This window comes from Macaca thibetana, chromosome 2, assembly GCF_024542745.1.
Source record: "Macaca thibetana thibetana isolate TM-01 chromosome 2, ASM2454274v1, whole genome shotgun sequence".
NCBI lineage: Eukaryota > Metazoa > Chordata > Mammalia > Primates > Cercopithecidae > Macaca > Macaca thibetana.
The window spans coordinates 154,944,494-154,957,640 of NC_065579.1; the positions used below are offsets into that span (position 1 = coordinate 154,944,494).

At 41.8% G+C, this 13,147-nt stretch overlaps 1 protein-coding gene across 2 annotated transcripts in view; it reads left to right on the top strand.

Annotated features, from left to right (window-relative positions):
- CD80 (CD80 molecule) overlaps positions 1 to 13,147 on the top strand; it is a 42,930-nt gene that overhangs the window by 6,928 nt on the left and 22,855 nt on the right. For both annotated transcript variants that reach the window (XM_050778754.1, XM_050778755.1), the window contains exon 3: positions 6,313 to 6,630. In XM_050778754.1, the coding sequence (XP_050634711.1) occupies positions 6,313 to 6,630 (318 nt within the window). The remainder of the gene's footprint in view (positions 1 to 6,312; positions 6,631 to 13,147) is intronic.

A 13,147-nucleotide genomic window follows, 5' to 3' on the forward strand; every position in this document is an offset into this window, starting at 1 on the left:
CATATACATGTAAATATACATCACAGTTGTAAAAATATATATCAGTTGGAGACAAGCCTGAAGAGAAACAAATCAGGCAGAGACTAAATAGTGGCAGGATGGAGCTGGGCAAGGAGGATGATGCTGTTCAAGGAGAGTCAGGGAAGGCCTCTTTGACAAGGGGCCACGAGAGCAGATGTGAGCAAAGTGAGACCTGAACTGTGTGGATCTCTGGGGAAGACACTGGCTCCCTTTAATGTCCCAGGTACTGTGGAGGACTTTTATGAGCAGTACTTCATTTTGAATCCTCACACCCACTGGGATGGGTAGGTCTCACAATGCCCATTCAAAAATGGCAAAGCAAGCTCAGAAGTTCAACCAGGTTTGAAACAGTAATATTGAAATTTCCGGGCCCTGACTCTCCCCGCCAGAGTCACTGAAGCAGACAAAACCGTTAGAGACATGTCAGTGTCAACCGCTTTTTGTCCGTGTGTGACAGAGTCCCTAAAACAGACAAAACTGATATAAATTTGTTGGGAAAATTTATAATGACTGTTTTCTGTCTCTGTGTGGTGGAACCCTGAAAACTGAGTTTCTGTGTGAATTTCCAAATTGTTCAGAAGATTTTGGTTCCTCTTTTTAGTTCTATTCTTCCTCACGCTTATCCTCAGAAGGCTGGACAAAAACTCCTTAGAAGCCATCATCAAAATTACATGGTTTCTCTTTCAGTTACGCTATCTCTTTTGCTAACATCACCAAAAGATGTTATACCAAATCAGTGAGAAATATTGGATTCTTTTTGGGTGGGAACAAATAGCTCGGTGGGGAAAGACTGTATTATTGGGGGCCCAGATAAGTGAGTTGCTGTCTGTCTGGCCCAAAGCAAGACCAGAGTCCTATATCTGACATAACCCTTGAGTGAAATGAAAGGTAAGAGTTAGCAGTGGGAGGAGGGAGAAAGAAAAATTGAAACTCTTACAGAAGACCTGCTATGTCCTTGGGACTTTTTATTTATACCATTTAATTGAATTGAATTTTCCAGTGATCCCAAGGGGTAGGTGTCATACCAATTTAGAGATGAGGAAACAGATGAAACAGCAAGTGGCTGAGCTGGAACTAGAATCCCATCAATGGAGATGGATAGCCCATGTTCCTTCTATGTCTCATTTTGCTTTCCTTGCAACACTAGGAGTGTCTGGGTTGTCATTTGATCTTTAGCTAATATAGCTTCACTTTGAAATACGCTCCCCTCAAGTATATCTTTTCATTTCTTCCCTTCTTTCAGTTATATTCCCTAAAGCAGGGACTGGCAACATTCCACACAATTGCTGAAGGGGTGCTTGGACTATTCTGCATTACCTCACTTTGCTATGCAAATACCCACCATCACAACACTCTCTTGCTCAGTGCTGTGGTGGGGCCGTATCCAGTCTCACAGAGGCCTGAGAATGGCTGGTGAGATGGAAAGGTGCTAGTGCCCCATGATCCTGCTATCTAAGAAGAGAGAGGGCTTGGAAATGAAGTCCCTAGACATGGGTCTCCCTAAGGGGATCTGTATGGCTTCAGGGAATACAGGGCCCAGAAGGCATAGCATGACAGCCCTGGGCAGGGGGCACTGGGGCCTTAGAGGGATGCTGCTTTTAGGTCCTACAACAGCCTAGGAAGAATGACCATGCCTTCTAAACCAAAAATCAGAAAATATAGCCTGCTAAGGAATTTTGGTGCTATTGACACAGAGACTAGTTTAGATATTGATGTGCTGATATTTCTTGGTTATACGGATGGAGAAATGAACAGAATGTTTTAAACAACACTTCTAGCAAATCCAGGCTGGAGGGTAACTGTATAGCATGGACTGCAGATAGCCAAAGAGATAAAGGCAGGCTATAGGATCTATTTAGGGTACCTGAAGACGGTAGAAATAGTCCAAAGGTATAAGCATGGGAGTCATTTCAGTCTGAAACCATGGGATCAATCAGACCTGGAAAGAAAGGGACTCTGTTTCTTATTTATTTATTTATTTAGAGACGGAGTCTCACTCTGTCACCCAAGCTGGAGTGCAGTGGTATGATCTTGGTTCACTGCAACCTCCGCCTCCTGGGTTCAAGTGACTCTCCTGCCTCAGCCTCCTAAGTAGCTGGGATTACAGGTGTGTGCCAACACACCTGGCTAATTTTTTTGTATTTTTAATAGAAATGGGGTTTCACCATGTTGACCAGTCTGGTCTAAAACTCCTGACCTCCTGATCCACCCACCTCAGCCTCCCAAAGTGCTGGGATTACAGGCTTGAGCCACAATGCCCGGCCTGGGACTCTGTTTCTTAAAGCAAAAGGGCTCAGTGGTAGGGCTGGGTTGGAGTAGGGGGAGGACAGTGTTGGCTTACTTACTGGAACTGGGGCCTAAAACTGAAGAAATCAATAAACAAGAAGAATGGCTCTAAAAGCCTGGGCCAGAAAGAAAAAAATGTGTAAAACTGGGGCAGTTTCTTTTCCTCAGCTCAGTTTCCTCATTTGTAAGATAAGGCCACGAGAATGAATGATCATGGAAATCCCTTCCAGACCTCACATTCCTTACTATGACTTTCATATCCCCTGGGGCTGAGTACATTGTTTAACCCATGGTTGGCACTTATATCCAGGCCTTCTCAGGGGACCAGTGGACTTTCTCTCTCACTAGGGATCCTTGTCTCTGTCCCCAACTCCTGGCCCATAGGCATCTGGCTATATACATAAAACAAGCAAGTGCCTTTCCATATTTCTGAATGCTCAAGATGTCTCATCATGCTGGGTGTGGTGGCTCAAACTTGTAATCCCAGCATTTTGGGAGGCTAAGGTGGGCAGATCACCTGAGATCAGGAATTTGAGACCAGCCTGGCAAACATGGTGAAACACTGTCTCTACTAAAAATACAAAAATTAGCTGGGCGTGATGGTGGGGGCCTATAATCCCAGCTACTTGGGAGGCTGAGGCAGGAGAATTGCTTGAGCCTGGGGGTGGAGGTTGCAGTGAGCCGAGATTGCGCCACTTCACTCCAGCCTGGGCAAAAGAGCAAGACTCCGTCTCAAAAAAGAAAGAAAGAGAGAGAGACAGGAAGGAAGGAAGGAAAGAAGGAAAGAAGGAAGGAAGGAAGGAAGGAAGGAAAGAAGGAAGGAGAAAGAAAGAAGGAAGCAAGGAAGGGAAGAGAAAGAAGGAAGGAAGGAAGGAAAGAAAAAAAAGAAAGAAAGAAAGAGAAAGAAGAGAAAGAAAGAGGTGTCATCATATGGAGATGCAGGGGAAGGGGAAGATTCTGGATAACTCTTGAAAGGTAACATCATTGGAAGAGCTTTACCCATTTGGTTGGGTGTTGAACTGGATGTAGGAGCAGCACTCAGTGGTATGTGCAGGTGGAAAAATAAGGCAATTTGCTTGTCAATATATCAATAGGTATATCAAAGGTGTAAGGTGGCTGCTAATATATTGAATTCAACTTTAGGCTGCAAACATAGATTTAGGTAAAGGAGGTGACAACCCAGTTCTACTCTGAGCCAATCACACAGTGGATGTCTGGAATGTTAGATTTAGTGGACTTTGCTCTCTCAAAAAAATATACACACAAATCAAACTGTGTAGTGAGGAAAGTGAGGGCACTCACTTTCAATACATCAATAAGGAACAGGGGCAGATGAGAACCTGCAGAACTATCTGAGAGAGGACATCACTATACTCAGATATCTGCAAGTCTTGTCATGTAAGAAGAATGAGATGTGTTTTGTAATACATGTAGAAGATAGAGGGAAACAGACTTCAACATAAAGCAAAGCAAAACTTCCTCAGTCAAACTGTCCAAAGATGAAATCAAAAGCCTTAGAAGTTAGTAAATTCCCCACCCCCTTGGAGAAAGGAGAATGGGATTCATATTTGGTGTGCATCTAGGCACTGAAATACAGTATGTGCTTGCCATAAATTATCTCATTTAATCCTCATAATAACCAATGTGAAGATTGGGGTTCAGAGAAGTAAAGCAAATTGCTTGAGGTCACACAGCTACTGTGGATTTTATTAAACACAAAAAACCCATGTTCTTTCTACATCAACAACCAGGAGCCTCTAGGCAAGGATGCTAGCAGGGGGCACTTAGTCATGATTGCCTTTAAGGTAAGGAGGGAAGTAGGCAGTCCTGAGAGCTTTAAATCCTAAGTCACTCAAGTGAAAAGAGGAGGAATCAGGATGTGTATTAAGGTGACAGATGAAGGTTTTATTCCTGTGCCAAGCCAGTGAAGTCACATGAAATGGATTGTCTTTAGCTCACTTAATCTGGATAAAATTTATCCTTAGATTTTTTCCATGGTTAAATGCAGTTCTGTAGTTTCAATGAATGGGTGTACACGTGCATATCTCTCTGTGTGTGTGTGTGTGTGTGTGTGTGTGTGTGTGTGTGTTGTTGCATCACGTGATTGTGGGGAGAGGGGCTGTAGGAGAAACGCAAGGGAAAGGGCAGTAAGCATCAGAGACTAGGTCTTTATAGTGAAATTCTAATTTCTCAAGGCAGTAGTAGCTGAAAATTACCTAATCAAGTGACTAGGCAACAGAGCCAAGAAGGAGGCCTTCTGTAAGTGGGAATTCATGAATAATGAAGATTGATTATGTTCCCTACCTATTTAAAGTATGGCCCTCTTTTTTCTTCTTAGTTGACCTCATCTCCCTCCCTTATTCTTCATCATGGCTGCAGAATCATAGGCCCTTGGAATCTCAGGCTGACCTGCCCTGTCCTAGACTTCCTGAACCTCGCAATCTCTCAGTTGCCTCAGCTGCAAAATGGGGAAAATAATACATATCTCATGGGGTTGTTGGGGGATTAAATGAAATAGCACCTGTCCCCTCCATAAAGCCACCACAGAGGAAGCAAAAAAAGGAAATATTATGAAGAGTAATTCAATATAGGCTATCTAGACAGAGGTGGGCAGCAGCACCTTGCCCTCCTCCACCACCACGGTGCCCAGAACCTTAGTCAGGACTGACTTCTCTTGGGGGTGGTATTGTGTTAGATAAACCAAATAAGAAGTAATAGGACTAAACACGCCTGCTGTAAGAGAAGGCTCATGTGCTCCTAAATCTTGCATGTCATTGGAAAATTCTCAAGAAAAAGGAAAGGGATAGTTTATGTTATAATGATTGGTCCACGAGTCCAATTTTAGTGATTTGTCTTCACTGTTTTCGAAACCAAATTTGTTTTTTGTGCAATCACATTTAGTTTTTCTAAATAGTGACTTCCAAAACCTTTAAAAAGCATTGAAGGTGCAACTGCTACTTTTTGAGGTTCCTCAAAAAATTAAAAATAGAACTACTATATGACCCCAAAATTCCATATATCCATAAGAATTGAAAGCAGGGTCTTGAGGAGACATTTGCACACCCATGTTCACAGCAGCACAGCAGCCAGGAGTTGGGAAGCAAGCAAAATGTGCATCGACAGATGAATAGGCAAACAAAATGTGCGGGGGGTGTGTGTGCATAATATTATTCATTATCCTCATGATCACATCATTACCATTCCAAAGGAAGGAAATCCTATCGTATACTACTTGAATGAACCTTGAGTGCATCATGCTAAGTGAAATAAGCCGATCATAAACAGGCTGTTACTGTATGATTCTATTTCTATGAGATATTTAAAGTAGCCAAATTCATAGAAACAAACAGAATGGCAATTGCCAGAGGCTGAGGGGAGAGGGGGAAAAGGGAGTTGTTTAATGGGCATAGAGTTTCAGATTTGCAAAATGAAAATTTCTAGAGACCTGTTTCACAACAACGTGAATATACTTAACACTACTGAACTGTACACTTAAAAATCAATAAGATGATAAATTTTATGTTATGTGTTTGTTTTGAGACAAAGTTTCACTCTTGTTGCCCATGCTGGAGTGCAATCTCAGCTTACTGCAACCTCCACCTCCTGGGTTCAAGTGATTCTCTTGCCTCAGCTTCCCGAGTAGCTGGGATTATAGGTGCCCTCCACCACACCTGGCTAATTTTTTGAATTTTTAGTAGAGACAGAGTTTCACCGTGTTGGCCCAGCTGGTCTCAAACTCCTGACCTCAAGTGATCTGCCTGCCTCGGCATCCCAAAGTACTGGCATTACAGGTGTGAGCCACCATGCCCGGCCTGTTATGTGTTTTTTACCACAATTTTTAAAAAATGAAGAGAAAAAAAGCATTGAGGACCCAAAAAGTCAAACTGGATTCATGCTTAGTCACTAGACACAACACCCTAAGTTCTGTTACTGCCAACTTTTCCTGACCATGCAGGAATCTATATTTAATAAATATACAATCCTGTTCTGTTTGCCTCTCCATAGGTGTTATCCACGTGACCAAGGAAGTGAAAGAAGTGGCAACGCTGTCCTGTGGTCACAATGTTTCTGTTGAAGAGCTGGCACAAACTCGCATCTACTGGCAAAAGGAGAAGAAAATGGTGCTGACTATGATGTCTGGGGACATGAATATATGGCCCGAGTACAAGAACCGGACCATCTTTGATATCACGAATAACCTCTCCATTGTGATTCTGGCTCTGCGCCCATCTGACGAGGGCACATACGAGTGTGTTGTTCTGAAGTATGAAAAAGATGCTTTCAAGCGGGAACACCTGGCTGAAGTGATGTTATCCGTCAAAGGTTGGTGGGATTTTCTGATTTTACTTTAGGCCGGCAGATTCTTAATGCCCTTAAAGACACATGGCTATTGATTTAGGTGAAAATTTTACCAAAGAGGGATGTAACTCACTTCATGTCTTGGGGTTAAGTCTCTAGTTGTACGATAAACCCTAACCGGTTTCTAAAGATGTCCTGGAAATATCTGTTAATGTGCATTTCTTGTTCTTTGACAATCCAAGTTCATGACAATCATCCTGGGGCACTGTAATGACCTAAAGAGCCTCTCAATCACCAAGGGGCATCTTTGACTTGATATAGCCTTGCTACTAACTGCACTTGACCCAGCAATATCTGCTTGTGAAAGTATGCTGAAAAGGTAACGGGGCTGGTATGGTGGCTTATGCCTGTAATCTCAGCACTTTGGGAGGCCAAGGCGGGCAGATCACTTGAGGTCATGAGTTCAAGATCAGCCTGGCCAACATGGCGAAACTCCATCTCTACTAAAAATACAAAAATTAGCCAGACGTAGTGGCGCATGCCTGTAATCCCAGCTACTCTGGAGGCTGAGGCAGAGAATTGCTTGAACCTGGGAGGCGGAGGTTGCAATGAGCCGAGATCACACCACTGCACTCCAGCCTGGGTGATAGAGCAAGACTCCATCTCAAAAAAAAAAAAAAAAAAAGAAAGAAAGAAAAGAAGAAGTAAAAAGAACAATGGAGGCATAAAATCTCTTTCAGGTAGTATGTGAATGTCTATTACTATGGCTATTTTACTATTATATTCTAATATTTTCAAAGTGATCATTTACTTATTGCATATTTGAAACTCTAATCTAGCAGTCAGTCCTGAAAAGTTAGATGTTAGAGAATTGGGCCAGGCACGGTGGCTCAAGCCTGTCATCCCAGCGTTTTAGGAGGCCAAGGTGGGTGGATGGCTTGAGCTCAGGAGTTCGAGACCAGCCTGCCCAACATGGTGAAATCCCATCTCTACTAAAAATACAAAAATTAGCCAGGGGCGTGGTGGCTACTTAGGAGGCTGAGGCAGGAGAATCATTTGAACCTGGGAGGCGGAGGTTGCAGTGAGCAGAGATTGTGCCACTGCACTCCAGCCTTGGTGACAGAGCAAAGAATCCGTCTCAAAAAAAAAAAAAAAAGTAGACTACAGAGGAGGGTGAACATTTCCCTAGTGGTAGAGACTCTGTCATAAAAAAAAAAAAGTTAGAGAATTGAATGCATAATTAATTCCTGCCACAAGGAAAAAAACTAATCTATGAATCATAGCCCTATTTATCTACGTACTGTGGAAGGCAAGCATTTCTGGTCTCAGAAAGAAAGGCTTTTGTAACCGCCCAAGCGGTTTACCTTGCCTGCTGCCTAGACAGAGCCGATTCACCAAGACAGGGGAATTGCAACAGAGAAAGAGTAATTCATGCACAACTGGCTGTGCGGGAGAGCGGAGTTTGATTATTACTCAAATCAGTCTCTCTGAGCATCTGGGGAGCAGAGTTTTTAAGGATAACTTGGTGGGTCAGGGGAAGACAGTGATCTGGGAGTGCTGATTGGTCAGGGATGAAATCATAGGGAGTTGAAGCTGTCTTCTTGCACTAGGTGGGGGCCACAGGATCAGATGAGCCAGTTTATTGATCTAGGTGGTGCCAGCTGATCCATCAAGTGCAGGGGCTGCAAAATAGCTCAAGCACTGATCTTAGGGAGCAGTTTAGGGAGGGTCAGAATCTCGTAGCCTCTGGCTTTATGATTCCTAAACCATAATTTATAATCTTGCGGCAAATGTTAGTCCTACAAAGGCAATCTACTCCCCAGGCAAGAAGGAGGTCTGCTTTGGGAAAGGGCTGTTACCATCTTTGTTTAAACTATAAACTATAAACTAAGTTTCTCCCAAAGTTAGTTCAGCCTACGCCCAGGAATGAACAAAGACAGCTTGGAGGTTAGAAGCAAGATGGAGTCAGTTAAGTTAGATCTCTTTCACTGTCTCAGTCATAATTTTGCAAAGGGGGTTTCACTTTAATCACAGTATAACAGAGGATACTGAAGGAGCCAGAGCCCTTCTTGAGAAATTATAGCCCTGAGCCACTTTCTCACAGTTGGAATTTGAACATATTTCTTTTTTTCCCTGGGCACTTGAGACTGTAGTGAAAACCAAACTTGTCACTTAATAAAACATAATGATTAATCTTGATAATAGATAACTTCAGCAGATCCTTAGTGAATTCCTTACTGTTCTTCGTTTTGATCATTAGCTATGAATCTTTCCTTGTGACATCCAGATCACACCTAAAGTTTTGGGGAGTAAGGCAAAGTTACATGGAACTATCTTAAACTTCACTCAGTGTTTTCTCTGCTCTTGGATAGAATAAATTATTATATGGTGATGTGATTTGAGGGGTACTAAGAAGCCTACCTCTTCCACAATTTTCACCTGCATTGACTCCTGAAATTCTCATCATCATAGCCATTCCTGCTAGTTTCTCCATTTTCCTCCTAAAAGATCCCTGTTGAAACATTTCAAGGGGGCAGGCCCTATTAGCAGATTACCATAAGGGGACAACGTGACATTTCTGGGGTACTCAGAACCGAGGGTGTGGGGGTGGACAAAATCCAGTAAAGGGAAGACAAAAAGGTTACTTGCTTAACTTTACCGAGAAGCATTCTGAATTCTCCAACTGAGTCAAAGCAGTGCTTCTCAAAGGTTTATACGCCTATGAGTCACTTGAGGGTCTTGTTAAAAAGGCAGATTTAAGTTCAGTAAGTCCAGGATTTGGATCTGAGATTCTGCACCTCTAACAAGCTCTCAGGTGATGCCTGTGCTGCTGTGGAGGACCACAATTTGAGAAGCAAGGAATTAAGCTCTCATTTGGCTAGAGTGACCAGTTATCCTCTTTGCTCAGAACCAAAGAGTTTATTTGGGGCACAAGATTTTTGGTGCTAAAACTGGTCCTTAGGCAAATAGGACAAGTTGGTTACCCTATATTTGTCTAAGATTGCAAAATGGTAATATAATACCAGCATAGCTATATGAAAACCTCCATTAACTGGCATGTATGAGAACTAGCTACATTAGTTAACAGCTTAACTAGGTTAATGGATTTTTCCTTCTAAAACGTGTGCACCTATTCCTTTACTCATAAGATATTCTTACCTTTCCCTATTAAGAGTGATGAAACTTGGGTTAACTAATTAAAATGAGATACAAAGGTCACAGTCTTATAACGTCTTTGATTGTTCACAATCTCACAAGACCTTAGGAGTGGTTACCCTAAACAGATCACCCTAGAAAAATGGTGGGAGATGGAGTTTGGGCTGTTCTAAGCCAAGAGAGATTTTGAAATTTTTTTTTTTTTTTTTTTTTTTTTTTTTTTTTGAGATGGAGTCTCTCAGTCTGTCACTCAGGTTGGAGTGCCATGGTGTGATCTCGGGTCACTGCAGCCTCTGCCTCCTGGGTTGAAGCGATTCTCCTGTCTCAGCCTTCCAAGTAGCTGGGACTACAGGCGTGTGCCACCACGCCTGGCTAATTTTTTATTTTTAGTAGGGACAAGGTTTCACCATGTTGTCCAGGGTGGTCTCGAACTCCTGACCTCAAGTGATCATCCCGCCTTGAGCTCCCAAACTGCTGGGATTACAGGCGTGAGCCAGCGTGCCTGGCCTTGAAAATATTTTTAATACAATTCTTGGTATAAGTGGCATTCCTGTAGTTTATTTCCCAGAAAAGCAGAGAACAAAAATTAACATGAATCATATTAATAATTTAGGATATGAGTTATTTGGATTTGTTATTCCTAATTATAACACAAAACATATTGATGTTATAAGAAACAGAATATTCTAGATGTCAGCTGCCTGTGTCATGAGTCGATCTTATAGGATAAGTTAGTAAGTGGGAAATAACAATGCCAAATAAAAATGGCTCGGGAACATATCAAACTTCATTTAAGGATAGGGTTCATTGAAAAAAAAAAAAAAAGGTAACTTCACCTCCAACCAAATCCAGCTTTCCCCCTTTCCTGGCAATTATAATCATTTGTCATGGCTTCCCTTTATCGTCTTATTCTAGGTGCCACAAGGCATTCCTGGAAGTGTTTGCCTGGCAACCTGATTTAAATGAGGGGGCTTACCTAAGAGAGGATAAATTCAAGACCCACTTAAATACAGCTATCATTGGCTGGGTGTGGTGGCTCACGTCTGTAATCCCAGCACTTTGGGAGGCTGAAGTTAGTGGATCATGAGGTCAGGAGATGGAGACCATCCAGGCTAACACAGTGAAACCCCATCTCTACTAAAAATACAAAAAATTAACTGGGTGTGGTGGTGTGTGCCTGCAGTCCCAGCTACTCTGAAGGCTGAGGCAGAAGAATCGCTTGAACCCGGGAGGCGGAGGTTGCAGTGAGCCAAGATGGTTCCACTGCACTCCAGCCTGAGCAACAGAGCGAGACAGTTTCCTGTGTGTCAGGCTCTGTACTAAGTGATTTCTATGAATGATGTCATTTAATTCTTACAACCCTGGGTATTAGTATCCCTATCTTATAGATGAGCAAACTAAGACTAAAGGTGGGTAAGTTATTGACCCAGGGTCACAAGGCAGAACTGGTTTTAAAACCTGCTCTTGACGATCATATGCTACTTGACATCTCTGTGGGGCTCAGAATTCTGAAAAGAAAGATAACTCTATGGGGAGATTGAATCCCCACACTCATGCTAAGAAGTTAAACTCTTTACGTGTAAGAATAAGTGAGGAAGTCGCTAGGGGATCTTTCTCCTATGTTCTCTGCATTTATTTTCCTGTACTTTGTACTTCAGTATCTTATGGGGATCAAATATATAAATGAAAGAGTGCCTCAAGTGTCTTGGAGGAATGCTAGGAAGGCCTTCCTGTCCCTTTAAGGCATATCAAAATATTAAGAAAATCAATAAAGTATGGTGGATGAGGTTATAGGCTCAATGTTGTAGTTTGGATATACGTTTTTCTGAGTAAAAGACTACTTTTTTTTTTTTTTTAAATTTCAACCAGGTATTTAATTGGTCTGGCAACTGCACAATATACAAATTTCTGAAAGGTATCTCCTGTTTGAAAGCTAGCATAGTTTCATCCCAGTAATTAATTCAGACAAATACACAGAACGCAGAGAAGTCATAAATTATACATGGAAGACTCCCAAACCAATTAACAACTAAACTCAATCTATACAGCTTTCTATTTTTCAGGCTTCCGTATACATATTAAATAAATAAACAGCATGTCTACTATCAAAATGATAAAAAAATTCAAATGAATTCAAATAAATTTATTCAAATAAATTTCAATGACATTTTCAAATGAAAATATTACTGATATGGTTCACAGTTTTTCTTCTCACCTAAAATAAAGAGCTTTGCCCATGGTCTCAGGACAGAATAAAGAGAGGAGAAACCCCCTCCAGAAATAGATATGCAAATTTAAAAATATTGATCCTGGGTGTTTTTTTTGGGGGGGCTGCGGGGTGTTGGTGAGACTCAGTAGAAGCAAAAGCTCATGACTATAGTTCAGCGCCCGCCCCCCACTCACACACACACAATGCCCCCTCAAAAGCCAGGTCACAGGCTTGCAAATTAGGCAGCATTTTCCTTTCTCCAAGATCTCCTCTCCTTGACCAGATTTATATTTTCTCTCTCCCCATCTAGACCCTTTCCAAACGAAAGTTCTGTGTTAGGCGAAGCCTCCTCTATTTATGTATTGAGTTTAGGTAGTCAGAGAGAAGAGGGAACACAACTTCATGGAGCCCTTACCTGCATCAGACTTAAGAGTCAGTGTTCAAAGGATAAGACCAGAAAGGAGGACATGAGAAACCATTCTCAAGAGCAAAGGGGTAGGCCCCTCATGTAAAAGACGACCTTTTAAAAAGGAAGGAGATGCTAACCATAAATTTAGGACAGCGATTACCTTAGGTAAGGGAAAGAGAGGGACAGGATAGGTGACATCATAGTAGCAGATTTACCTCAGTTACTGTCAGTGTTTTGGGTCTCAAGTTGAATGGTGGGTTTTCAGGTGTTCACTATAGTTTAGTAAATAAATAGATAACATAGAAGAAAGCCACTGTGTACCTCAGGCATCAGGAAGAAACAAAGAGAAGACAAGAAAAGGAAAGGAAGAAAGGCAAGGTCAAGAAAAGACAGGCTCTGGTGTCAGACAGATTTGAATTCTGCCACTACTGGTTGGTAATAATTTCTCTAAACCTGTTTGATTACTTATAAAATGGAAATTATATTAGGTTAAATCATATGAAATTACTGATCTTTGACCTTTTTAGATTACAACTTACCTCTCTAGGGATTCTGTGAAGACAAAATGAGATAAAGTCCAGACCTAACAAACAAGAGCTCAGTAAATGTTGTCTATTATTCTTCTCTTCATCTCTTACAATTGCAAGTACTCTGGCAACATTTATTCACACGAACCTCCTTTCTCTAGTAAGTGCCCTCCTATCTCCATCAAAAGTGGTAAAGAATTGATATAACCAATTCAAATCAAAGTTAGTCTTTGGATTATA